The 27,560-nt window shown below is 45.4% G+C and overlaps 1 protein-coding gene across 3 annotated transcripts in view; it reads right to left on the reverse strand.

The window, feature by feature from the left end:
* Nucleotides 1–20,386, reverse strand: part of phactr2 (phosphatase and actin regulator 2) — a 114,349-nt gene extending 93,963 nt beyond the window's left edge. For 2 of the 3 annotated variants that reach the window (XM_078405485.1, XM_078405484.1), the window contains exon 1: nucleotides 20,033–20,386. In XM_078405485.1, coding sequence (XP_078261611.1) covers nucleotides 20,033–20,075 — 43 coding nt within the window. In that variant the 5' untranslated portion in view covers nucleotides 20,076–20,386. Of the gene's footprint in view, nucleotides 1–3,580; nucleotides 3,626–20,032 lie in introns of those variants that run through there. The other variant, XM_078405486.1, reaches the window with a different exon arrangement.
* Between the last annotated feature and the right edge of the window lie 7,174 nt (nucleotides 20,387–27,560).

A 27,560-nucleotide genomic window follows, 5' to 3' on the forward strand; every position in this document is an offset into this window, starting at 1 on the left:
TAAAAAGCATGCTCAATTGGGTTCAGATTGGGTGATTGACTTGGCCACTCAAGAATTGACCATTTTTTAGCTTTGAAAAACTCATTTGTTGCTTTAGCAGATTGTTTGGGATCATTGTCTTGCTGTAGAATGAACTGTCAGCCAAGGTGTTTAGAGGCATTTGTTTGAACTTGAGCAGATAGGAAGTCTATACACTTCAGAATTCATTATGCTACTACCATCAGCAGTCGTATCATCAATGAAGATAAGTGAGCCAATACCTTCAGCAGCCATACTTACCCAGGCCATAATACCCCCACCACCTTGTTTCACAGATGAGGTGGTACGCTTTGGATTTTGGGCAGTTCCTTCTCTCCTCCATACTTTGCTCTTGCCATAACTCTGATATAAGTTAATCTTTGTCTCATCTGTCTACAAGATCTTTTTCCAGAACCGTGGTTGCTCTTTCAAGTACTTCTTGGCAAACTGTAACCCAGCCATCCTATTTTTGCGGCTAACCAGTGGTTTGCTTCTTGAAGTGTAGCCTCTGTATTTCTGTTCATGAAGTCTTTTTCGGACAATGGTCATTGACAAATCCACACCTGACTCCTGAAGAGTGTTTCTGATCTGTCGGGCAGGTGTTTTTTTTTTTTCTTTCTTTATTATAGAGAGAATTCTGTCATCAGCTATGGAGGTCTTCCTTGGCCTGCCAGTCCCTTCGCGATTAGCAAGCTCACCAGTGCTCTCCTTCTTCTTAATGATGTTCCAAACAGTTGATTTTGGTAAGCCTAAGGTTTGGCTGATGTCTTTAACAGTTGTATTCTTGTTTCTCAGTCTCATAATGGTTTCTTTGACTTTCATTGCAACAACTTTGGTCCTCATGCTGATAAACAGCAATAAAGTTTCCAAAGGCGATTGAAAGACTGGTGGAAAGACTAGGTGCTGAATGCTCTCTTATACCTGCATTAAGGAGGCAATTAAACACACCTGAGCAATTACAAATGCCTGTGAAGCCATGTGTCCCAAACATTATGGTGCACTGAAATGGGTGGACTATGTAGAAACACTGCTGTAATTTCTACAAGGTGAAACCAAAATATATAAAAATGGGCTTTTTATAATCTGACAATGTGCACTTTAACCATATGTCAAGTAAAGTCAAGTCAATTTTATTTGTATAGCACATTTAAAAACAACCCACGTTGACCAAGGTGCTGCACATCTGATTAGGGGGAAAAAAAGAAACATACAGTGGCAGGCAGCCAAACACAACGGCGCGGCCATCTTGAACAAAATGTGATTTTATCTATTACAAATCTCAAATTGTGGAGTACAAAGGCAAATAAATAAATGATGGGTCCCAAAATGGAGGGAACTGTATATACCCATCACCCTCTACGTGAAAAAAATCCCCTCAGGTTCCCTGTAAATCCATCCTCTCTCACCTTAAATCTATGCCTTCTTTTTTTTAAGACTCTGCTGTTCTGCGGAAAAGACTGTGACCATCCATCTTATCCATGCTTCTTACAATTTAGTAAACCACTATAAGGTCACCCCTCAGCCTCCTTCACTCCATCAGTCCCGTTCCCCAACTTACATATTTCTCAAATCTAATCAAGCAAATCATACCATACCTGAGCACAATAAGCTCTTCAGAAGTTTCAGAGGTAGTGCAAAGAGAAATAAAATATCAAGATGCAGAATATAGCATGCTACAGCTATAAAGAAAATGCTGATGTAAGGAAAGGGCAAGAGCCGCAAAGAGGTAGGTCTGGAGAGCAGGACGACATGCGTGGTCTGTTAAATAGTCTGAAAGCAGCAGGGAAAAAGCTATTTCTGAATCTGATGGTACGTGCTTTCAGGTTTTTGTATCTTCTGCCCAACGCGAGAGGGGAAAGAGGGAATGGTTCTTGATTATATTACAGTAAACCCTCGTTATAACAGGCCACTGGCAGAGAGGTGGGGAATGGTGTCGGTTATTGTCGATTGTCCGTTACAATGATAATACCTTACTTGGGTTGCATGTAGTTGAAAACAAAAGAACTGCAGATGATGGTTAATACACAAAAGGACACAAAGCACTGGAGTAACTCAGCGGGTCAGGCAACATTGCTGGAGAACATGGATGGGTGACATCGGGACACTTCATCACGCTGATTCAGTTGGCTGAGTTGCTCTAGCACTTTGTGCCTTTTCACCTTAGGCGCCGATGCTGCTGGTCTCCCACCAGAGAGCAGTTCTTCACCCACTGCAAGGTCCAGTGACATGGCTGTTTTGGGGCTAACGTGGCAGTCCCTGACCAGCAGCGCTCTCGTCAGGCCACTGCCACCAGGGGGCTCCCTCCACTCCCACCTGCTGCTGCTTGCCAGGTGGAGTATGTCGGCAACTCCGGGGAGAATGAGGAGGAGGTGGTGGGGGCGGGGGGGCAACAAAGAGGCCATGTGGAGGAGGCAGCGGCGGTCGAGCGGGGAGAGGACAAAACGACGACCAACTGGAAGAAGTAACATCAGGTGGGAGGGGAGGGAGCCCCACAGTGGCTGAGTGCGTGCTGTTGGTGGCATCTGCCTGAAGGGAGTGGAAGGGAGTGCTGTCTCCAGGGGCTACATGTGAGCCGTCACAATAGCCGTGTCAACCGGACTGTGCGGTAGGTAAAGAAGGGCGTGGTGGTGCACCTTGCCAGCAGGGGTGGTGTCGGAAGCCGGGGCTCTAAGCGGCTGGGGAGGCGGTGCGAAAGGAGGCTGGCATCAGCAGGTCCATCCGCTATATCCAGAATCTGTTGTAAAGGGGGGTTAACCATCGTTAAACAAGGGTTTACTGCAACTGCTCTTCTGAGGCAGTGTGAAGTGAGGATAGAATCAAAGGAAGGGGGAGGGGGAGGCCGGTTGACGTGATGGACTGGGCTGCATCCACAACTCTGCAATGTCTTGCAGAGCAATAGCGCATCGTGATAGGATGTGTTCTAAACACACTAAAAAAAGCATCCTATCGGAATGCATCACAACCTGGTTTGTCAACTAAGTGACTGGCAGAACATGCAAAACTCCACACACAGAGTGCCTGAAGTCACAGTTGAACCTAGGTCGCTGGAATCACAAGACAGTAGGACAAGTAGGTAGACACAAAAAGCTGGAGTAACTCAGCTGGACAGGCAGCACCTCTGGAGAGGAATAGGTGACGTTTCGGGTCGAGACCCTTCTTCAGACCAGACCCAGTCTGAAGAAGGGTCTCGACCCGAAACGTCACCCATTCCTTCTCTCCAAAGATGCTGCCTGTCCCACTGAGTTACTCCAGCTTTTTGTGTCCATCTTTGGTTTAAACCAGCATCTGCAGTTCCTTCCTAGACAGGACAACTAGATTTGCCACTGTGACCTCACTTCCTATTCCATCTGCCGTAAACTGCTCCAAGTTTCAGCTGCGCCATTCCAATGGAAGGTAACATTGACCCGAGCTTTCTACTCCCCAACCTCTGCTGCCTGACCTGCGGAGCATTTCCAGCATTGCCAGTCTTTGTCGTAAACAATCGCGTGCACTACCCCTGCGGAAGCGATGATGGGATTAAACTATTTTTGTAAATAAAAGAAACAAAGTCAAACTGCCCTACCATGAGAGAAAGCTTCTGGTCACCAATTCTCACAAGAAAGAGGGGCTGATGGAAATTATGCACAATCGCAGTTTCCAAGGCAACGCTCCTTCGATTCCAGGAACTGAGGGAGTGTGGGAAATGTTCATTTGTTATCTACCTTACTCAGAAATGAATCCAAATACTCCAGGAGCAGATTCTGTCTTTCGAACAAGTAAAGGTCAAGGTCTCATCAGCTTATGAATTCATAAACACATTCTTCTCGCCAGTGTTTACAATTTCCACAGTACACAAGGGTTCCTCAAAAAGCTTGTATAGTGTCCCACCGACACACAGTAATGACTGGGGAAGTACTTAGACCCCAGGGTGAAAGGCAAAAATATTGCAGAGAGTTAACAGAAAATTCATCCCCTTTCTATAAACTTGTCCGGAAATAGCCTGGAATTGTTTTTAATTATTGAATTCACAACTGTGTATCAATTAAATGCATTACTGTTCTTCAAATACAGGTCACTTGGAGAAAGGGCACTAAATTTGTGAAAGATTATATAAAATATTTTTTTTAAACACTCAAAACAATCAAGGATTTTTTAGTCAGTTTGGAAAAACGAAAGGCGACATAAAGAGTGGGATTTTAAGCATCTCAAACAGTTTGAGATCCCTTGCATTGGCAGAGAGAAAAGTAATTTTCGCAGCTTTCTGCTACATTGAGGCGAGAAGTTCAATGAGGATCACTGTTAGTAAACGGACCGATGGACAGGGAAGGTACACGCACCATTCCTTTATTACAAGTGGCTATAAATGAGGAAAAACCTATTGAGATAATTTCCAAGAGATTTGGATAAACATTCAAGCACTGGAAGAATGGAAAGTGATATGTTTTTCCTGCAGCGCACATACAACTCAGCAAGACCAAAGGCACTGCAAAGCCGGTGCACTACTATTCACCTATTCCACTGGAATAAATTTGTCGATTAAACTGTAATCAGCAAGCCCCTTTACAAATAGATCCACGATAGCAACCATGATCCAGAATTATTTTAAATCTTGATGGTATCTCACCATGCACTACAGAGAACTTTTGCATGATGAAAGATTGGATAAACCTACTTGGCCTTGTCTTCACCAATCTACCCTTGGCAACTGCCCCTGTTCATGACAGCAGTGGTTAGATGGGATAGACTGAAACTGGATCCCACAGCTCAAAACTGGGTCTTTAATTGACACATCAGCAACAGCAGAAATGATTCCTTCCCCCACCCCCACATATATTCTGCAAAGTCATGGCCTGGTGTCTCCCACACTCACTATTACAGTCTGTGCAAGGGATCGACCCTAGGTCAGGAAGGGGTGCAGAGGACATGCTGGGAGCAACACCAGCAATACCCGAAGATGCTGAGGTGCCAGGCCAGTGAACCTGGAACACAGCACGACACGTGGGCTCAACAGCAGAAGCAGCGAGGAGCAACCCCACAACTAGCAGATCAGACTGAAGCTCTGCAGTCCCAACGGTACTGGACAATGAAACAAATAATGGAAGGAGGAGGCTGCAAGAACTTCGCCATTCCCACTGCTAGTGGGGTCCTGTGTGTGCGAATGACAAAGAGAAGCCTGAAGGACTCACTCTAGTGTTCAGTTCAAAGTGCCAATCCCCACCATCACAAAAGCCAGCTATTTTGTTTCATTCCCTGTGTTCTCAAGAATTGGCTGGGAGTACTGAAAATAGCAGAGCTCAGGCACCATGCCAGCTCTAATTCTGAAGACCTGCACTCCAGAACCATATGTGCCTCTGGTCAAATTGTTCCAGTACAGGTATATTTCTGGCATTGACCTGACAATGTGGAAAATTACCCAGGTATGTCCCATTCACAAACAACAGGACAAATCCAATCCAGCTAATTACCACCCATTCAATCTTCACTGAACCTTTAGCAAAGGAACAAAGACTGTCATTGATGGTGGACACAAAATGCTGGAGTAACTCAGCGGGACAGGCAGCATCTCAGGAGAGAAGAAATGGGTGATGTTTCGGGTGGAGACACTCCTTCAGACTGATGTCAGGGGAGTGGGTGGGATAAAGATAGAATGTAGTTGGAAGGGCCCTGACCTGAAACGTCACCTATCCATGTTATCCAAAGATGCTGCTTGATTGGCTGAGTTACCCCAGCACTCTGTCTTTTTTGGAAACCAGTTTCCACTATCCACCAATCCTCGACATTCGATGGCATTACCATCACCAATTGTCCCACTCTCAATATATTGGAGAGACCATGAGTGAGAAACTCAACCTGGACCAAACAAACATATAAGGTCTGGGGATCCTGCAACAACGGAAATAATCTGCTTAAAGAATGCAGTGGGTTAAGCAGTATCTGGTGAGGGGAAAGGAATGGTCAACATTTCATATTGAAACTCTGGGTTAGCACTGAGAATGGAGAGGGAAAATGGCCAGTATAATGAGGTGAGGAGGAGTGAGATAGGGGACCAGCAGAACCAGGTACAGTGGGGGAATCACACCACCAGATTCAGGGACAGTTTCTTTGCAGCTGTTATTCAGGCAACTGATTCATCCGACCACAATCAGAGAGCAGTGCTGGACTACTATCTACCTTCAATGTCCCTCGGACTATCCTTGCTGGCTTTACCTTGCACTAAATGTTATTCCGTTATCATGTATCTATGCACTGCAAGTAGATTGATTATAATCATGTATTGTCTTTCCGCTGACTGGTCAGCACGCAACAAAAAGCTTTTTACCTTGGTACACGTGACAATAAACTAAACTGAAACTGATGGGCAGATTCACCGTCCAGCGCGGCGCTCCAATGTCGGGAGCCCCGACCGCCCCGACGTGGCAAGTTCAACAGCCTGACCTCGGGAGAAGACGGCAGGGAAGAGAAAAGACATTCTGGCCTTCCATCACAGTGAGAAGGGACTGGAGGAGACTCACTGTGATGGATGTTTCTTTTGTTTGGTGTTAGTGTATGATTGTATGTGTTATGATTGATTATTCTTATTGGTCTTAGTGTTTCAACTGCGGGTAATGTTTCATTTCACTACACATTTATGTGTATGTGACAAATAAACGACTATTGACTATTGACTATTGATTGACAGATGGAGTCAGGTGAGAGTGGAGATAGGAAAAGGGGAATGAAGGGAGAAGATACACAGGTCAATAGGTAGAGGTGAGGGGCATATGCAACCAGGTTGGGGATAGTGATGATTCTCAGCAACAGAGGCAGGTGGACCGAAACAGCTGCACAGCGACAGACCCTGGGTGGACTGAGAGAGGAACACGGGTGGTGTGGGACACCCGAATTTCGCAAATTCAAATGTTCATACCATTGGGCCGTAGAACACAATGCGTTTTCCATCACGAAGGCTGGCTCCATCCTGGAGGGAGATGAGTTCACTGGCGAAGGACTTGGAGGGGAGGATGCGCCTCAAACTGCAGAGCATCTTGGACAATACAGTTCACCCCCTCCATGACACACTGGTCAACCTGGAGAGCACCTTCAGCAACAGACTGGTTCCACCAAGATGCAGGACATAGAAACATAGAAAATAGGTGCAGGAGTAGGCCATTCGGCCCTTCGAGCCTGCACCGCCATTCAATATGATCACGGCTGATCATCCATCTCAGTAACCTGTACCTGCCTTCTCTCCATACCCCCTGATCCCTTTAGCCACAAGGGCCACATCTAACTCCTTCTTAAATATAGCCAATGAACTGGCCTCAACTACCTTCTGTGGCAGAGAATTCCACAGACTCACCACTCTCTGTGTGAAGAATTTTTTTCTCATCTCGGTCCTAAAAGACTTCCCCCTTATCCTTAAGCTGTGACCCCTGGTTCTGGACTTCCCCAACATCGGGAACAATCTTCCCGCATCTAGCCTCTCCAACCCCTTAAGAATTTTATATGTTTCTATAAGATCCTTATGGACAGAAAGCCACAGGAGATCCTTTTTTTCCCTGTGGCTATCAAACTGTACAACTCCTCCCCCTTCTGTCAAGGGGTAGACTGACTCCCCTTCCCCCTCCCGCCCACCCTCTCCACAATCTTTGCACATCCCAAATCCTGGACTTTCCACTCATCACTTTAATTTAATTTCATGTTTCATGGATCTTGTCGTGTTTTTTGACTGTTGGCTAACCAATTTCTCTCCTTGGATAAATAAAGTTCTTTCTTTTGGAGCACCAAGGCACATTCCTTGTATATGCACATACTTGGCCAATAAACATATTCATTCATTCATTCATTCATTCATTCATTTCATATTGTATCGTTTTCTGCTACCAAAATCACTTCCTTACACCATTAAGGGACAAGGGAGCACCACCACTTGCAGGTTCCCTTTCAGGCTTACAGTATTCTGACTTGGAAATACATCATTGATCCTTCATTACCACTGGGTTTAAATCCAGGAACTCTCTCTCTGCAATTGCACAGTGAGATCACTTTCACCAAACCTCACTGCAGAGGTTCAGGAAGATGGTTCACCACCACCTTCTCAGGGCAATTAGGGATGGCCAGGAAAAGCTGGATTGTGATGCCCCAATTCAAAAAATGAGTTAAAAATTAGGGCAATATTTGAAATCTCATTGAGACATACAAAATTCTGACAAAGCTCAACAGGTTTAGTGTAAGGAGCCTGTTCCTCCTAGCTGGGGGTTTAGGATGAAGAGTCAGGGGCTCAGGATTTAAGATCAGGAGACATTTCTTCACTTGGGTGGTGGTGAACATGTGGAATTCTTCACCACGAGACAGTTGAGGCCATGTTATTAAATATGGAGTGTAGGAGGCTGAGGGATGACGTGACAGAGGTATAGAAAACCATGCTGTGCAGAGATAAGGTGGCTGGTTATAAGCGTTTCCCCCCTGGGTTACGGGTTTAAAAACTGGAGGGCATAGGTTTAAGGTGAGGGGGGAAAGATTTAAAGGAGACCTGAGGGGCAACATTTTTCTACGCAGAGGGTGGTGAGTATCTGGAACGAGCTGCCAGAGGAGGTGATTGAGATGGGTACAATTTAGACATTTAAAAGACATTTGGATGCCAAACACATGCAAATGAGACTAGCTCAGGTGGGCAACTTGGTCAGCAATAATTAATTAGGCCGAAGGGCACGTTTTCGTACTGAACAACTGTATGACTCCATATTTGAGGCACAGGGAGCGAGATTTTAAGTCACAAAAGGCATGAAGCACCATGGAAAGAGTGCATGAATGAGAAATTGAGGTAGAGGATAAACCATCGGAGTGTTGAGGGGAATATAGGGAGAACTAGTTATCAGGTAAATTAGTGGGGAATGGAATTGTTCTGAGAGATGGCATAGTCCTGATGGACCAAAATGGCTTCTCTCTGTGTCATAAGGAAATTGAGTCATAGGCCTTTCAACTCCAGCACATCTTACGACCTAGTCACATTTGCCTGCATTTTGCCCAAATCCCTCTGAACCTTTCCTATCCACGTACTTAACCAAATGACTTTTAAACACTGTAACTGTACGCACAGTAGGATCAGATAGCCAGAGCACGCTCAAAGGCTGAACAGCCTGCTTTGAATTGCTGCTCTTTTAACTTTTGCATTGGATTGGTACCAACAATATTAGTGTAGCTGGAGGAAAATGATCTCATCCTATATCCCGAGTTACACAAAAGTTCACACTCTCTATCCCAGAATATACAATCCTCTGGGATTCAGCAATAACTAGAACCAATAATGGAATCAGGACCATTAATGTTCCATGACACAATCAATGAAAAACAATCAGGCTTCCTCCCGCTCCTACTTCTGATGCTCATCGTGTGTGTGGTTGGTTCACTATCTCAGCTGACATCTGTACCAGTGAAGCCACCTCCCCTGCCCTGCCAGCAGCCCAGGGTTGTGGCAATCACTGGGTCTCACTTTGTCCGAACGTTCATAGACCTAGGCCACCAGGTGGTCTAAGAGGTAGGTTCACCTTGGCGGCCACGGTGGCCCAGCGGTAGAGTTGCTGCCTTACAGCACTTGCAGCGCCAGAGAACCGGGTTCGATCACAACTACGGGTGCTGTCTGTACGTTCTCCCCGTGACTGCGTGGCTTTTCTCCGAGATCTTCAGTTTCCTCCCACACTCCAAAGGCGTACAGGTATGTAGGTTAATTGGCTAGGTGTATGTGTAAGTTGTTCCTAGTGTGTGTAGGATAGTGTTAATGTGTGGGGATCACTGGTCGGTGCGGACTCAGTGGGCCGAAGGGCCTGTTTCCACGCTGTAACATTAAACTAAACTAAACTAAAGGCAGGTTCAAGAGGCTGTCCTTCAGTAAGCAATCAAGTCAACAAAACAACAATCACACTCAAAAGGTCAAAAAGATAACGATTCGGTAGACACTATTGATATCACAGAATATTTGCTTACAAGGCCAGCATCCGTGTAGCAGCCCTAGGTAAACAAGTCATGAGCATTCGCAGTATTTGTGGTTAAATGCATGATAACAAAATACCCATCTTTGTCCCACTCTCAGTTTCTCACGCCCCAGCACTATCTTAAAGTCTCTTTCGTGGGAAGCAACTGCCCTCGCATCGTACGACAAGCACTGAGGGCACAGTGCAATCCCATGAAGCACATATGATCACATGCTTAATCACTGCCTTGGATTTGGCCGTGGAGGCAAGGTTTGTGGAAAGATGTTGGCGAGGGAGGAACAGTTTGTCGAAAGGTAAACTGAGGAACAACAACCTTGTTACCAAGCCAATATCAACCCAAACCCATCGGCCGGCATTTCTCTTCCCCTCTCCCTCAAGTTTATCCAGTTTCTCTGAATCACATTTATTATTGCCGCTTCCCCTGCTGGGAACAAGCCCCAAAATTCCATCTCTTTCTAAAACAGTGTTCAGTTGGCTCTCAGCCCTTCTTCTAATTGGTGGTCCTTCCCGTTATCTTGCTCTCCGCCCCATTTGTGCCCTCTTTGAAGAACTAACATCAACAATATAGTTGAAGGAGACCCAAGGTGCTCTCTCAGCTTTGCCCTGGCAGTTTCCTCAGTGGACTTGACACCATTCAGAAAGTCACGGACAGGAACCATTCACTCTCCCTCTCCCCCTCCCTCTCCCTCCCCCCAGCTGCTGACCCTTCTCTCGTTGTATTCCTGGCATCTCATAAATCATAAGGGTAGAAGGCCATTCGGCCCATTAAGTCTACTCCTCTGCTGCTTCTTGCTACAAACTTTGCAAACCTCTGGCACATTATGACCAGCAGCCAATACAGTGCCATTAAAACAATTAAACACCATCAGGCAAAACTTTAGCAACATTCCCTCCTCCTCCACTATCTGCAGCTGTGTAATTCCACAGGAACAGCTCAGTGACAACAGCAGCAAAGCTCCTATTGACTTAACTCCGCTGGAGTTCAGTCTCAGACCTTCCTCCTGTTGAACATTATATTAACTTCTACTGACTGGTGATGACTTCAAAACATCACTAACTTTTAATTAATTTCTCAAAAATAAACAGAGCCCAGACTCTTTACGTGGGATTCATTCTATCAGAAAATTTAAATCTGAGCTGAATAGGTCTATGACTATGATTATGACTCCTTAGTCTTTCAAGAGAGCAACATCCCAGGTGAATCTCCTCAGTAACCTTTCCAGTGCATTCACACCCTTCACACAACTAGAAATGCACAACATTCCAGGTGTGACATCACCAACATTCCTAAAAGTTGTATCGAGACCATCGTGTTCTAATATTCTATGCATCCCATATGCCTTCTTCACCTTCCTATCTACTTGTACCACCATCTTTGAGGATCCTTAGATATACACGGAGATCGTTTTTATTTTTACCTCAGTGTACCACAAATACATTTGTGGTATTTGTCGTATCCTCAATGGACCCCTAGTATTTGAAATGGGAGTATACATTGAGGAAGTGCATGGGAACGATACCTGGTGAAGAGGCTACCACTAATTCCTCAATCAGTTCTCTGTCATTTCAAATTGTAGTTGGTGGAATAGTTGCATGAAGACTGGCTGCCAATATTCTGATATTACACAGGTATTTTATATTTATTCAAGGCGCGAGGGCTTTGCAGCCTGAGCCGACATATAATTGCCCATCCCTCATTGCCCTTGAGCAGGCAGTGGTGACCTAGAGTTGTGGACGTAGCCCAGATCATCAAGCAAACCAACCTTGCTTTCATTGACCCCCATCTACACTTCACACGACCTCGGCAAGGCCACCAGCACAGTCAAGGACCAGTCTCAACCTGGTCACCCCCTCTTCTCTCCTCTCCCTTCAATTAAGAGGTACATAAGTTTGAAAACACGTAGCTCCAGATTCAGGGACAGTTTCTTCCCAGCTGTTAACAGGCAATGAACCATTCTCTCACCAGCTACAGTGCGGTCCTGACCTCCCATCTACCTCATTGAGGATCTTTGAACTATTTTTAATTGGACTTTATCTTGCACTAAATGTTGTACCCTTCATCCTTGATTTCTACACTGCGGGCGGTTTGATTCTAACCATATATACTCTTTGCTTTGACTGGATAGCACGTAACAAAAGGTTTTCACTGTGCCTCGGAACACATGACAATAAACTAAACAAATCTTTCTTGAACCACTGCAGTCCTTGATATGCGGATATACCCACAATGCTGTTCGAGATGGAATTCCAGGATTTTGACCCTGTGACACTGAAGGAATAGTGATATATTTTCCAAGTTAGGATGGTGCAATATTTAGAGGGGAATTCCTAGATGGGGTGGTCCCCATGCTTTTGCAGTCGTCTTTCCAGCTGGCAGAAGTCGTGGGTTTGAAAGGAGCCGTTCCTGGAGTCCAGCTGCAGTGCATCCCAGAGGTGGTGCAAACCGCTGCTTCTGTGCATCGGTGATGCTTCACTGGATGTCCTGAAAAGTGCGTGCAACGTGCTTTCAAAACAGTAGCTGCCTAATTTCTAACTTGTTTTTGACTAGTTGATTTGGACTACTCAAGGAAGTTGCTGTCTCAGCAATAAACGTGGTCATACGACACAGAGTCACAGCCTGTTAACGACCTCACTTTTAAAGGCCTCCCACTTGCCCGTAAGCAACTACTCCAGTCAACCTTTGCCAGTTCCTGTCTAATACTGCCAGAATTTGCCTTGTCCTAATTTCGGCCAGAGTTAAACAGGAGGCCCAAAATCTGCCTCTTGCTGAGGCACACAGCCAAATCTCCCCATCGAGTGGTGAACTTTTATCCTTTGCCAAATAAAAAAACAAATGAGGTATTCGCCCCGGGATCTTACTGTACAATGATATACAAGTTCTTTTTCGACAATACAGATTAGCCTTCATTTCAAACTGGGCATTGCAATCTTAAGGCACAAGGAACATCACTGTCCCTTTGACTGAGAGAAGTGTTGGAAATCTCAGCCACGGCTCCAGATGAAGAGTTTACAGATCAATGGAATGATTTCACACTGGCAGCCTGGATGCAAGCTGCAACGCCACCTCAATATGGATGAAAGGTCCAAGACATGGGAAGGGGGAACCATCACACCAAGTGTCCACCCACGACTGGTTGAGGCAGAACAGCATCTACAGCTCCGGGCAGCAGCCAGCCTTTTTCCCAGAGTGGAAACATCGATGCCTGGAATGCATAGTCTTAAGGTGGGAGAAAGTTTCGGACTCAGTCAACACAGAGGGACTAGGTCAACACAGAGGGACTGCAGTCTGCTCTCTGTGTGAAAGTTGGATAACATAGAACTAGTGTGTGGGTGATTGATGATCGGCGTGGACTCAGTGGGCCAAAGGACCTGTTTCCATGCTGTATCTCTAAGTTAAAGTAAATTAAACCAAAGAAAGGCAGGACATAAAAGGGGTTCCCTCGCATCTGTCAACACCCCACTTTATTGGAAAGGGCTCCATCACCTTCACTACCCACCCTCAACTCCCTCTCACCCCTCCGATAGGGTAGACGGAATCTTTTTCCCAGAGTGGAAATAACAATGCCTAGAGTGCATAGTCTTAAGGAGGGGGGAAAGTTTAAGACATGTGAGGCAAGTTTGTTTTCCCCCAAGAGTCATGGGTGCATGGAACGTGTTGCCAGGGGTGGCGGAAGCAACTATGATCGTGACATTTAGAGGCTTTTAGATAGATATATGGATATGCAGGGAATAGAAAGGTATGGATCGCATGCAGGCCGAGGTGCTTAGTTTAAACTTGGCATTATGTTCAGCACAGACATTGTGGGCTGAAGGACCTGTTCCTGTACTGTTTTGTACTCTATGACCAGGTGGGTATCTCTCCTGGGAGTGTGAGCTCGACTTTATACTCAGATGTCTAGAAGGGCCCAGCTATTTAGTTGCCGGTACCAAGTTCAGCCCAAGATGCTGCACAGCGTCATTGTTGATCAGTAGAATCATCCTACCCTTTCTGCTCCACTCAGGCCGTTGCCCAGAGCTGGGGGGGAAATTCATCACGGGGACACTCCTGTGACCGAGCTCAGCGAGTCAACAGGAGATAGTCACAAGATGATGGAGGGCTCACCAAGGAATGACACACCAGCTGCACAGGATGTGTGGTCAGCGGACAGTAGACAAACAGGCTATTTGGCCCATCTACTTCATGCTGGTCTTCATGCTCCACACCAGACTCGCCCATCTCTTTGATCTGTTTGTCCAGCTTCCCCTTAAAACACATCCGTGCTGTTCAGTCCATGCTCACCCTGTGTGAGCAAATTCCACAACCCCTCATTCTGGGAAAGGAGATTCTTGGTGACATCCTTCTATGAAGGTTTCCAAGTTTTGATCCTCTCAAGTCAGCTAATAGTGACCCTTCTTTCCCATTCAAAAGCCCACACCGAGTTCCCCCTAGAGGAACGATTCCAGCTGTCTAATCTCTCCTGAACACAGATGACAGAACAGAGGCGGCACAGTGGTGCAGCAGTAGAGTTGCTGCCTTGCAGCACCAGAGACAGGTTCGAACCTGATTGTAGGTGCTGTCTGTACGGAGTTGGTACGTTCTCCCTGTGACCGTGTGGGTTTTCTCCTGGTGCTCCAATTTCCTCCCACATTCCAATGACGTGCAGGTTGTAGGTTAGCTGGATTCTATAAATTGCCACTCGTGTGTAGAATAGAACTATTGTATGGGTGATCAATGGCCGGTGCAGATTCGGTAGGCTGAAGGGCCTGTTTCCACATTGTGTCTCCAAAACTAACAGCTGCTCCCAGATATGGTGTTATCCTGTTAGTCCTTGGATGGCTAAAAATCCCCATGACAAAGGTGAAATCAGTGAACATTTTCATACCACTGAAGGCCTTCCCTTGTTTAGTTCTTCAGGGAAATATTGGTATAACTGGATATACAGCAAGGCCAAAGCCTTCAATCCATGAGGTGTTCCTAGTTCTTGGAAATTTTCACATTGAGATTACCCACAAAATCCTCAAAAGACAAGGAATACACCTGGAGATAGGCATAAAGTGCTGGAGTAACTCAGCAGGTCAGGCAACATTTCCGGAGAAAAAGAATTGGCTGACTTTTCAGGTCGGGACCCTTCTTCAGACTCTCAAGAAATAGGATGGGTGATCATCATGAAATGTCACCTATCCTTTATCTCTAGAGATGCTGCCTGACCCGCTGAGTTACTCCAGCATTTTGTGTTTGTTTTCGATATAAACCAGCATCTGCAGTTCCTTTCTACAAGGAATAAAACTGGACCCACAATCCAGTATCAATTTGGCGCCAGGTTCGGACTCGGCAAAGTCACTACCAGAGCAGATGATCCAGCAAAGCCTTCGGCACAGACATCTGATGTGTACATTGGCAGTGCTGCCACCCACATTGTTCAAGCAACAGGTCTGACAGTCAAATGCCCAGAGTCTGCCATCACAATCCCTGCGAATGCCCCGCCCTGACCCAGCGGAGGTTCTTGCCCATTGGTAAGCTCAACAAAAATGGCTTGCAATAGACAGAGAGGAACGATCCCACAACAAAGAGAGCAGACCAAAGCGATACGGTCACTCTGCAGTGCTGTGAATGGTGATGGAGGACAATGAAGCAGCTAATGGGAGGTCAAGGCTTCAAGAACATCCCCACCCCCAATGATATCATGCTTCAGTCCACGAGTGTAAAAGCAAAGCTTAAGCATTAACAACCTTGTTCATCCAAAGTGCCGAGTGGGTGATTCATTACGATTTCCTCCAGGGATCCACAACCGTCTCTAGAGAATGCAATTCACTGAACACAATAGGCAGGACTTACACAGTGAATGTCAGGCCTCTTGGGAGTGTTGAAGAGCAGAGGGATCTAGGTGTGCAGGTACATAGTTCCTTGAAAGTGGCATCATAGGTAGATAGATAGGATGGTCAAAAAAGCTTCCAGCACATTGACCTTCATCAGTCAGAGTATTGAGTATAGAAGTTGGGAGGTCATGGTACAGTTTTACAAGACATTGGTGAGGCCACATTTGGAGCACTGTGTTCAATTTTGGTCACCTTGTTATAAGAAATATGTTGTTAAGCTGGAAAGGCTGCAGAGAAGATTTACGAGAATGTTGCCCCAGGACTGGAGTGCCTGAGCTACAGGGAGAGGTTAAGCGGCCTGGGACTTTATTCCTTGGAGTGTAGGAGAATGAGGGATGACCTTAAACAGGTGTGCAAGATCATGAGAGGAATAGATAGAGTAAATACACAGAGTCTTTTCCCCAGAGTAGGGAAATCAAGAACCAGAAGGCATCGGTTTAAGGCGAGGGTTAAAAAATGGAATAGGAACCTGAGAGGCAACTTTTTTTTACACAAAGGGTGGTAGGTATATGGAACCAGTGCCGGAGGAGGTAGTTGAGATAGGTCCCATCACAATGTATAAGAAATATTTGGTCAGCTAAATGGACACGATTGATTTAGAAGGATATGGGCTCAACGCAGGCAGGTGGGACTGGTGTGCAAAGGGCCTGTTGGTTGGCGTGGGTAAATTGGGCCACAGGGCCTGTTTCCACACTATATATCCCTATAATAGCCAACGCATCAGATAGGGTCATAGAGTGCTACAGTGTGGGACAGGCCCCTCGGCCCAACTTGCCCACACCGGCCAAAAATGTCCCAGCTACACTAGTCCCACCTGCCTGTGCTTGGTCCATATCTCTCCAAACCTGTCCGATCCATTTACCTGTCTAACTGTTTCTTAAATGATGGGATAGTCCCAGCCTCAACTACCTGCTATGGTAGCTTGGTCCATACATCCACCAACCTTTTTGTGAAAAGGTTAGCCCTCGGATTCCTATTAAATCTTTTCCCCTTCACCTTGAACCTATGTCCGCTGGTCCTCGATTCCCCTACTCTGGGCAAGAGACTCTGTGCATCTACCGGATCTATTCCTCTCATGATTTTGTACACCTCTATAAGATCACCCCTCATCCTCTTGCGCTCCAAAGAATAGAGACCCAGCCTACTCAACCTCTCCCTATAGCACACACCAGCTAGTCCTGGCAACATCCTCGTAAATCTTTTCTGAACCCTTTCAAGCTTGACAATATCTTTCCTATAACATGGTGCCTAGAATTGAACATAATATTCTAAATGTGGTCTCACCAACGTCTTATACAACTGCAACATGACCTCCCAACTTCTATACTCAATACTCTGACTGATAAAGGCCAATGTGCTAAAAACCTTTTTGACCACCTTGTCTACCTGCGACTCAACCTTCAAGGAACCATGCACCTGTATTCCTAGATCCCTCTGCTCTACAACACTCCCCAGAGGCCTACCATTCACTGTGTAGGTCCTGCCCTTGTTGGATGCAGCAAAGAGTTCAGATTAAAGAACTACACGGTGGCAGTACTGAAGACTTGTGCTCCACAAGTAACCATGTCTCAGCCAAACTATTCCAGTGCAGTTACAACATTCACCTCACATTGTAAAAAAATTGTCCAGTTATTTGCTGCCCACAGGTAAAACAAAATCACAAATCCAATCTTGCTAATTCTGGTCTAACTAGTTGCCTTCAAACCTCAAAGTGATGGTAGGCGCTGTCAACACTTACTCACCAATAACCTGCTCATTCATGCCTAGTTTAGGTTTTACCAGCACTACTTGACTCCAGACCTTAGCATGGCCTTGGTCTAATCCTGCACTAATGCACTGAATTTTGGAGGTGAGGAGGGAGTGACTACCCTCGACATCAAATACATCGCATGACAGAGTGAGGTATCAGGGAGCCCTAGTAAAACTGAAGTGAGTGGACTTCAACGAGAACATAAGTCTGGTGGTGGGAGCCACTGAAGATGGTTGTGATGGTTGTTGGTCAATTCCAGCTCCAGGAGGTCCTCAGGACAGTGTTATGGTCCTGGTTACATTTTTGTATCGCCTCCCATAACCTCAGGAACTCCAAAGCCCTTTTTTAGCCAGCAGTCTTGTTCTGTGTTGGAACGTAGGGAGAAGCAGCAATCAGTTTGTAATCCCACAAACAACACTAGGTTACAAGAGTTAATGTTTCTTGGGTGATGTTGGGCTGGGAACTGAAGACAACTCAATCTTCACTGCTTGAATTCACTACAGGGTCAGCTGAAGAACACATAACAGGAGAACAGGAGCACGGGACTTCAGGTCTTCAGTCTTCCCCTCCATTCAGTCAGATCAGGACTGACTAGACCTTGGCTTCCAGTTCCTCTTTCCTTTCTCCATAACCCCCCAATGGATGGACAGACCAGAAATCTCCTCATAAATATATTAATCAACTTCTGCGTAGAAAATTCCAGATTTACAGACCTCAAAGAAGGAATTCCTCCTCACCTCAGTATTAAATGGCGGGAAACACCCTCACAAGCCAATTAACATGTTTACACCTTTTAATGAGGTCAGATCCCCAAATAGGACACAAGGCCCACCCTGGTCACAAGACAACTACTTGGTGAACTTTCTTGGTGAACTTTCTCTGAAACTCCCTCCGATGCAAATATATCCTTTCCTAAATGAAGAAACCAAAATTGGAGAGTACTCCTGGCATGGTTACTGGAGTAACCATGTAACCATTTCACCGTCCCTGCATAGTCAGGAGGAGATGGAGGCCACTCAGCCCCTCAAGCCTGCTCTGTCCACTGACCTCGGTTTGACCAGGGCTCCTTGATGACAAACACAGTCAAGCGCTGGCTTGACGTCTGGAGCAGTCATTCTCAACTTGCTTCTGGAATTCAGCTCATTAGTCCAGGATTGGACCACTGCTGTGATGAGATCCGGAGCTGAATGATGCTGGTTAAACCCAAGCTGGGCATGGATGAGCACGTTACAGCTGAGTAAGTGCAACCTGATAGTATTTTGCTATTAGGGCGGCACAGTGGTGGAGTTGGTGCCTTACAGCGCCAGAGACCTGGGGTTGATCCTGACTTCGGGTGCTGTCTCTATGGAGTTTGTACGTTCTCTGTCCGTGGGTTTTCTCCGGGTGCTCTGGTTTCCACCCATATTTCAAAGACGTCCACGTTTCTAGTTTAATTGGCTTCTGTCAATTGTCCTTCGTGTGTAAGATAAAACTAGTGTACCGGTGAGCTGTATCACTAAACTAAACTACACAAAACACATCACTGCCGGTGCTCTGTCATTTGACAAGTTAATGGCTAATCTGAACGAACCATATTGTTGCCCTCCATCCCTTTACAATAACAGCTCAATCTGTGTCATACATTTGCAGGATGTGAACATTGTTGGCAATGCCAGCATTAATTGTCCATCTCTAACTATCCACAAAGTGAGGAGGTAGTTTCTCGTCAATGCCAATGGCACGTTAGAAAATCAAACATATGCCAAAGGCAGATTTCCTTCCCTGAACCAGATGGATTTTTAACAACAACAAAAAAATCCAATGGTTTCATGGTTACCACAACAGAGCTGCTTTTATTTTTAACTCCGGGTTTATTTAATTTAATTTAAATTCCCCAGCTGCCGTGGTGAGATTTGAAGTCCCTGTAAAGATCACAGGTCCAGAAGTCTAACCATTACTGTACCTCTTGCTGGCACACTAAAAATGGAAATCCGTCTTGTTGAACAATCAGGGAGGGGAAACGCCATTCTCTTAACATACAGCATAGATTCTTTCTTTTCACTTCCCTTCACCCCGATTGGGGAGACTCACTCCCCAAATCTTTACTCCTTCGATCAGGCCCTTAAATCCCACGCTGTGTGTTTTGTCTGAAGAACCAGCTGCCTTTTCCACCCAACATCCTTGCGAAGTTGCGGTCCTGTTTGTCGTCCCACCCCCACTTTTACTTGCTGAAAACTCTTTGGGGTCATGAAGGAATCTCGATCAACAGTTCACCAGGTTAGAAAACTTAACTCTGCTGCATGGTCCGAGATCTACCAGTGATTCCAGAAACTCTCGAGTTATTTTGTCTTTTTTTAACGAGCCGCGCTTGGAGGAAGACGCGGGAAGGGCGGAGAGAGAGAGAGAGAGAGAGAGAGAGAGAGAGAGAGGGAGAGAGAGAGAGAGAGAGAGGGGTGAGGCGACTGATTTGTTAACTCACCGCTCGCAGGCTGCGAGACACCGGAGACAGCGGTCTGGCCCATTCTCTCTCTCCCCGCAGCGACAGAAGCTCTCTCCTCCGCACTTGCATTAAGCCAACTCCTCAGAAAGTGTTTTGGACTCGTCGCTGGCGGCTCCTGCCTTTGCCTGCTTCTCTCTCTCTCTCTCTCTCTCTCTCCCCCTTTCTCTCTCCCCCTTTCTCTCACCCTTCCTTTCTCCCCTCTTTCTCTTTTTTGTATCTCTCTTTTATTTTCCTTGTCTTTCTTTTCCTTACGGTTACACTCTCACTCACACACTAACTCTCTCTCTCTCTCACTCATACTCTCTCTCTCTCTCTCTCTCTCTCACACTCACTCACTCACTCACTCTCTCTCTCTCTCTCTCTCTCTCTCCACCACTAGTTCCTGCTCCGCTAAAATATTTGTCTTTTGTTTATGCAGATTAACTCCGAGGGGTCAGGGTTCACGGGGAGGGGAGTCCCAGACTAGTGTACAGTGTTGTGAGATTGTCTGCGGCACCCAGCTGTAGAAACACTTTCTTTAAGAAATGAAAGAAAGTTAGATTTTCTTTGGGGGAGATTGAATCAGTTCGACTCCATGGGTTTGGCGAGCAGCGAGGAGATTGGGAGGAGGTGAGCTTCAGTGGAGGTATCAGATCGATCAGCCAGGAATAGTGGCAGGAAGTGGCAGAAGTCTCATTATTAAAACTGCCTGTTAAAATCAAGTGCCTGATTCCCACTGCCCCGCAGAGCCACACTCACAGGCTGGAGTCAAACTCCCAAATCTAGAGCCAGACTGGGAGTACAGATCTAGATATTTTCAATTATATAAATTCATTTAAGGGGTGTGGGCTTTGCAGGCTGGCCAGCTTTTAATTGCTCTTGAGAAAATCGTGGTGAACTGCCTTCTTGGACCTCTGAGGTTCTTGAGGTGTGGGTGTTACCCACAATGCTGGGAGGGATGTCAGGGAGAGAGCTCGGGATTTTGACCCAGCAGTAGTGAAGGAATGGCGATAAATTTCCAAGTCAAGATGAAATGTGGCTTGGAGGACAACTTCCAGGTGGTGGTTCTCATGCTCTTGCTGCCCTTCTAGTGGGTAAAGGTCGTGGATATTGCAGGTGCTCAGTCACCTGGTCTACTCTATACCAATGACTGTTATAGAAGATACAGGAACTTGAAAACTATGACGTCCAGGTTCAGGAATAGGTTCTTCCCGACAACCATCAAATACCACAACTTCCAAATAAGCTCTGAACTACATAGATTTGGGGAAATCACAGAAATATGAACATTGAATTCTCCAACTTCAAGTAGCCCTTGCTTTCCCTCTCTCTCCGTCCCCTCCCCCTTCCCAGTTCTCCCACCAGTCTTACTGTCTCACCTGTACCCACCTCTCACTTTCCACGCCTTGTCCCACCCCTACATCTTTTCCAGCTTTCACATCCTGCTCCAATCAGTCTAAATAAGGAATGTGTAGGGAGGAACTGCAGATGCTGGTCTAAACCGAAGACAGATGCAAAAAGCTGGAGTAACTCAGCGGGTCTCAGGCAGCATCTCTGGAGAAAAGGTGACGTTTCGGGTTGGCACTGAAGAAGGGTCTCAACCCGAAACGTCACCTATTCCTTTTCTCCAGAAATGTTGCCTGATCTGCCGATTACTCCAGCTTTTTGTGTGTCTTCAGTCTAAAGAAGGACCACGACCTAAAATGTCATGAAAATACCCTGGCAGTTGCTGCTGACCCTTTGAGTTCCTCCAACACTTTGTTGTTTGCTCGAGATCCCAGCATCTACAGTTTCTTTCACAGGGAAATGAGGGTAGAGTATGAGTGGGTCGACTTGGAGAGGGTCCTTCAATGTTCTCTGTTCTTACAACCTTTCTAGCATGCAATGGTTTTGTTTATACTGCCTTTCTTTGCTTCCCCTTTCAGAAAAAAAACACAGCATTTCACACACCTTTGTAACATTTCTCCTGCTCCAGGCAAGATCATTGTCAGCTAATTTGCAATGAAATAGCGCAAAGGGCTTCCAGTGTCGAGTGGTCGACAGCTGCCAGTGTGGAAGGTAAACAGTCGCAGAGCTGCATGTGACACGAAAGCCTATTAGGCATATTTAATTAATCCAGATCAACAGAGTAATGAAAAATATCTTGCACAATGGAGCAAACATCTCCAGCAGTCTACTGTAATCCGACGAAGCAGCTGCTTAGTTTGATATGCCGGGAATTAATCCCAACCAGAGATGAGAAAGAGCCCAAAAACAGTGCGATGAGATCCAAGGCGAAAAGAATCAAATAAATGCAGATGCTGGAAATTTGAAACAATAAACAAATAATGCTGAAAACATCCGGCAGGTCGGGCAGCATTTGTGGAGGGGGAAATAGAGTTAAAGGTTCAGGTCTAGGTGTCTCAGTGGATTTGTAGAGTCGTACAGCAAGGCAACAAGTCCTTTGCCCCAACCCACCTGTGCTGTTGAATGTTTCCAGCTTTTCTGTCACCTTCCCTGAAGTAAAGGCACTGAGTATTCACTCCACTATGTGAGTCAATGAGGTGAAAGAGTATAGGGCTTTCAGGCATCTCTTCAAACAAAATTTCTTTAAATACATCGCAATTAAACAAATTCTCCACCAAGAGAATTTGGTGGCACAGCACCAGAGACCCGGGTTCGATCCTGACTACGGGTGCTGTCTGTGTGGAGTTTGTACGTTCTCCCTGTGACTGCGTAGGGTTTCTCCTGAAGCTCCAGTTTCCCCCCACAATTCAAAGACATGCAGCTTTGTAGGCGAATTGGCTTCTGTAAATTCCCCATAGTGTGTAGGATGTAAAAATGTATAACTAATGTATGGGCGATCGATGGTCAGTGTGGACTCGCTGAAGAGCCTGTTTTCACACTGTATCTCTAAATTAAAATTAACTCAAAAGAATGTTTTAGAAAATGATTTAAAAATAATCCTTTTCACACAGTTGCCCACTTAACCCAACAGCAATGAACAATCAATTGCAATGGAAAATATCTACTCAATTTGTGTTACATAATATCGGTAACCTTCCTTCTGGGTCCTCGGTGTGTTTGAATTGAATTGAATTGAATTGAATAATCCTTTTAACACAATTGCCCACTTGAGTATAGGAGCAGGAAGGTTCTGCTGCAGTTGTACAGGGCATTGGTGAGACCACACCTGGAGTATTGCGTACAGTTTTGGTCTCCTAATCTGAGGAAAGACATTCTTGCCATAGAGGGAGTACAGAGAAGGTTCACCAGATTGATTCCTGGGATGGCAGGACTTTCATATGAAGAAAGACTGGATAGACTCGGCTTGTACTCGCTGGAATTTAGAAGATTGAGGGGGGATCTTACAGAAACTTATAAAATTCTTAAGGGGTTGGACAGGCTAGATGCAAGAAGATTGTTCCCGATGTTGGGGAAGTCCAGAACAAGGGGTCACAGTTTAAGGATAAGGGGGAAGTCTTTTAGGACCGAGATGAGAAAGTTTTTTTTCACACAGAGAGTGGTGAATCTGTGGAATTCTCTGCCACAGAAGGTAGTTGAGGCCAGTTCATTGGCTATATTTAAGAGGGAGTTAGATGTGGCCCTTGTGGCTAAAGGGATCAGGGGGTATGGAGAGAAGGCAGGTACGGGATACTGAGTTGAATGATCAGCCTTGATCATATTGAATGGCGGTGCAGGCTCAAAGGGCCGAATGGCCTACTCCTGCACCTATTTTCTATGTTTCTATGTTTAACCCAAAAGCGATGAAAAATCAATTGTAATGGAAAATATTCTACTCAATTTGTGTTACATAAGGTCGGTAACCTTCCTTCTGGGTCCTCGGTGTGTTGATACACTAATGTTCAGGCTGGGACATGCCGAGTGGTGTCCGATGTTAGCCAGTATGCACCTGGACACGCTCAATGGAGGATGCCATTTCCCAGTCAGGAGGCAGCATTGTGGGTTTGGCTTGGAGAATAAAGCTGGTCAGGGATCAGTGGTAGAGCACTTGGAGAGTAGTGATCACCATATTATAAGGTTTAGATTGGTAATGAAGAAAGTATGGGGCAATCTAAAATTGATCTTATTTGGAGGAGAGATGGGATGAAAAGGGACCCAGCTAAGATAGAAACATAGAAAATAGGTGCAGGAGTAGCCATTTGGCCCTACAAGCCAGCAACGCCATTCAATATGATCATGGCTGATTCTCCAAAATCAGTACCCTGTTTCTGCTCTCTCCCCATTTCCCTTGATTCCATTAGTTCTCAGAGCTATATCTAACTCTCTCTTGAAAACATCCTGTGAATTGGCCTCTACTGCCTTCTGCGGCAGAGAATTCCACAGATTCACAACTCTCTGGGTGAAAACGTTTTTTCTCATCTCAGTTCTAAATGGCCTACCCCCATATTCTTAAACTATGAACCCTGGTTCTGGACTCCCACCAACATCAAGAACATTTTTCCTGCATCTAGCCTGTCCAATCCCTTAATCATTTTATGTTTCTATAAGATCCCTTCTCATCCTTCTAAATTCCAGCCATCCCGGGAATTAACCTGGTGAACCTACGCTGCACTCTGTCAATAGCAAGAATGTCCTTCCTCAATTTAGGAGACCAAAACTGCACACAATACTCTAGGTGTGGTGTCACCAGGGCCCTGTACAACTGCAGTAGGACCTCCTTGCTCCTATACTCAAATTCTCTTGCTGTGAAGGCCAACATGCCATTTGCTTTCTTCACTGCCTGCTGTACTTGCATGCTTACTTAATGCTTACTATATGCTTAGATAAAGCTGAACCAAGTATTTGTAGGTATAATTATAATGGAACCGAAGGTAGTCACAAAATGCTGGAATAACTCAGCGGGACAGGCAGCATCTCTGGAGAGAAGGAATGGGTGACATTTCGGGTCGAGACCCTTCTGCAGACTGATGACCACTGGAAACCATTAAAGACCAGATGTTTTCAACATAAGATGTATTTTCCCACAAAAGGGAAACATTATGGGAGGAAAAGTCATCTTAAGGTGGAAATTATGGTGAAAGTAAATCGGAAGTGGATGATGCATGTCAGATGGATAATACAAATGATAGTCGAGCTGAATAACCACCATTGAAAAGGGAAGTGAAGAGAGAGTATTGGAACAGTGACAGTTAGCATAAAAGGGAATCAAAACATCCTCCGCAGGCACATAAATATTGAGAAAGCATTAACAGAAGAAGTGGTGGCAATGAGCAAGAAAGAAGCACAGAGATAGGAGAAGTGTAATGGTGAATGTGCACCTGGGCAAGCATTAGAAATGCAAGGGATCAGTGGACAAGGCTGGAGCTCCCAAAGTGTATTAGATACAGGCAATATAAACCAAACCACACCATGCTAGAGAGGTGGGATGAACAGAGAAGGAACATTACACATAGCTATGAGCTCCCAAGCATTTTTTGAGATGCACAATAGCAGCGATAGTTATGACAATGGCAGAATGAATATTGATAAGGCGCAGGTATGAAAAAGGCTGGGTCTACTTCGAGTGAATAAGAGGAGGATGTGGATTAGAATATAAATGGATATCTCACCTGTATTCATTGTTGGAAAGGACATTGTAGCCAGAGTATTCAGGGAGTGGGACAACAAAATTTGAAACAAATTACCATAAATAAGTGACAGTGTTTGGTGTCTTTGTGGCTTTAAAGGTAAGTAAATGCATAGGCTGTGATAGGATGCATGAGAGGACATTGCTGGAGCCCCGACAGAGATTTTCAAATCTTCTCTGGCCATGGGTGATGATTATGGGAAGTACATTGCAAAAGGTCAAACAGGGCGAGAAAACTTGGTTCTATAACACTCCCCGAGGCCTTACTATTCACTGTGAAGGACCTGCTCTGAGTCGACTTCCCTAAAATGGACTTCTCTGAAATAAACACTACTTCTCTGAATTAAACACTATTTGCCACTGCTCAGTACAGTTGCCAGCTGATCAAGATCCAATTGTAATTCGTAATAACCATCTTCAGTGTCTACAATAAGAACTATTTTAGTATCATCTGCTAACTTACTAATCATGTATTATACATTCTGATCCAAATTGTTGATACCGTTGATGAACAGCAATGTATCCACAACAGATCCCTGAGGCATACCACTAGTCACAGACCTCCAGTCCGAAAACCAACCTTCCATCACCACCCTCATCTTCATACCACAAAAGCCAATTATGTGTCCAGTTCTCTACCTCTCCCTGATCCTATGCACGCTAACCTTCTAGAGCAGTTTACTGGGCAGAACCTTATCAAAGGCCTTGCTGATACACTGGGTCTACCACTCTGCCTTCATTATGCTTCTCGGTTAGTTCTTCAAAAAACTCAAAGTGTTGAGAGATGGTCCCCCATGTGCAAAACCATGCTGACTATCCTAATCAACACCTTTCTTTCCAAATATATGTATATCGTATCCCTCAGTATCCTCTCCATTAACTTTCCCACCACAAATGTCAGGCTTATTGGTCTATAGTGCCCAGTTTTTTTCTTTGCAGACCTTCTGAAATAGAGGCACAACATTAGTTACCAGTCTTCCATCATCTCATCCGTGTTTAATGATTCTTATATCTCGGCCAGTACTTCTTTTTCTCTAGCTTCTCACAGTTCATCTATCCCATAGCCAACAATGGACCATTGTGGGCTCCACATTTCCTTGATTATCGTTGCTTTCTGCATAATCTCCATTCATTTGCCTTACTGTAAGTACTGTCTATATCTCTCCATTCCACTTTCCCCTGACCCTCAGTCTGAAGAAGAGTCTCAACCCGAAAAGTCACCTATTCCTTTTCTCCAGAGATGCTGCCTGACCCGCTGAGTCACTCCAGTTTTTTGTGTCTGTCTTAGGTTTAAACCAGCATCTGCACTTCCTCCCTACATGGGCCTCCCTACAGCATGGCCTTCACAGCGAGAGAAATTTGAGTCCTACAAGGAACCCCTACTGCAGTTGTACAGGGCCCTGGTGAGACCGCACCTGGAGTATTGTGTGCATTTTTGGTCTCCTAATTTGAGAAGGCTATTCTTGCTATTGAGGGAATGCAGCGTAGGTTCACCAGGTTAATTCGCGGAATTATAAAAGAATGGATCGACTGGCCTTATATTCACTGGAATTTAGAAGGATGAGAGGGGATCTTATAGAAACATCTAAAGTTCGTAAGGGATTGGAAAAATGTTCCCGATGTTGAGGGAGTCCAGAACCACGGGTCACAGTTTAAGAATAAGTGGTAGGCCATTTAGGACTGAGACAAGGAAAAACTTTTTCACCCAGAGAGTTGTGAATCTGTGGAATCCTCTGCCTCTCTGCCAGAGGCCAATTTGCTGGATGTATTCAAGAGAGAGTTAGAGAGAGCTCTTAAAGGCTAATGGAATCAAGGGATATGGGGAGAAAGAAGGAACGGGATACTGCTTTTGGATGATCTGCCATGATCATATTGAATGGCGGTGCTGGGTCGAAGGGCCAAATGCCCGACTCCTGCTCCTATTTTTGATATTTCTATGTTTCTACATGTTCTTGGATA

This window comes from Rhinoraja longicauda, chromosome 9 (genome assembly GCF_053455715.1).
Source record: "Rhinoraja longicauda isolate Sanriku21f chromosome 9, sRhiLon1.1, whole genome shotgun sequence".
Taxonomy (NCBI): domain Eukaryota; kingdom Metazoa; phylum Chordata; class Chondrichthyes; order Rajiformes; family Arhynchobatidae; genus Rhinoraja; species Rhinoraja longicauda.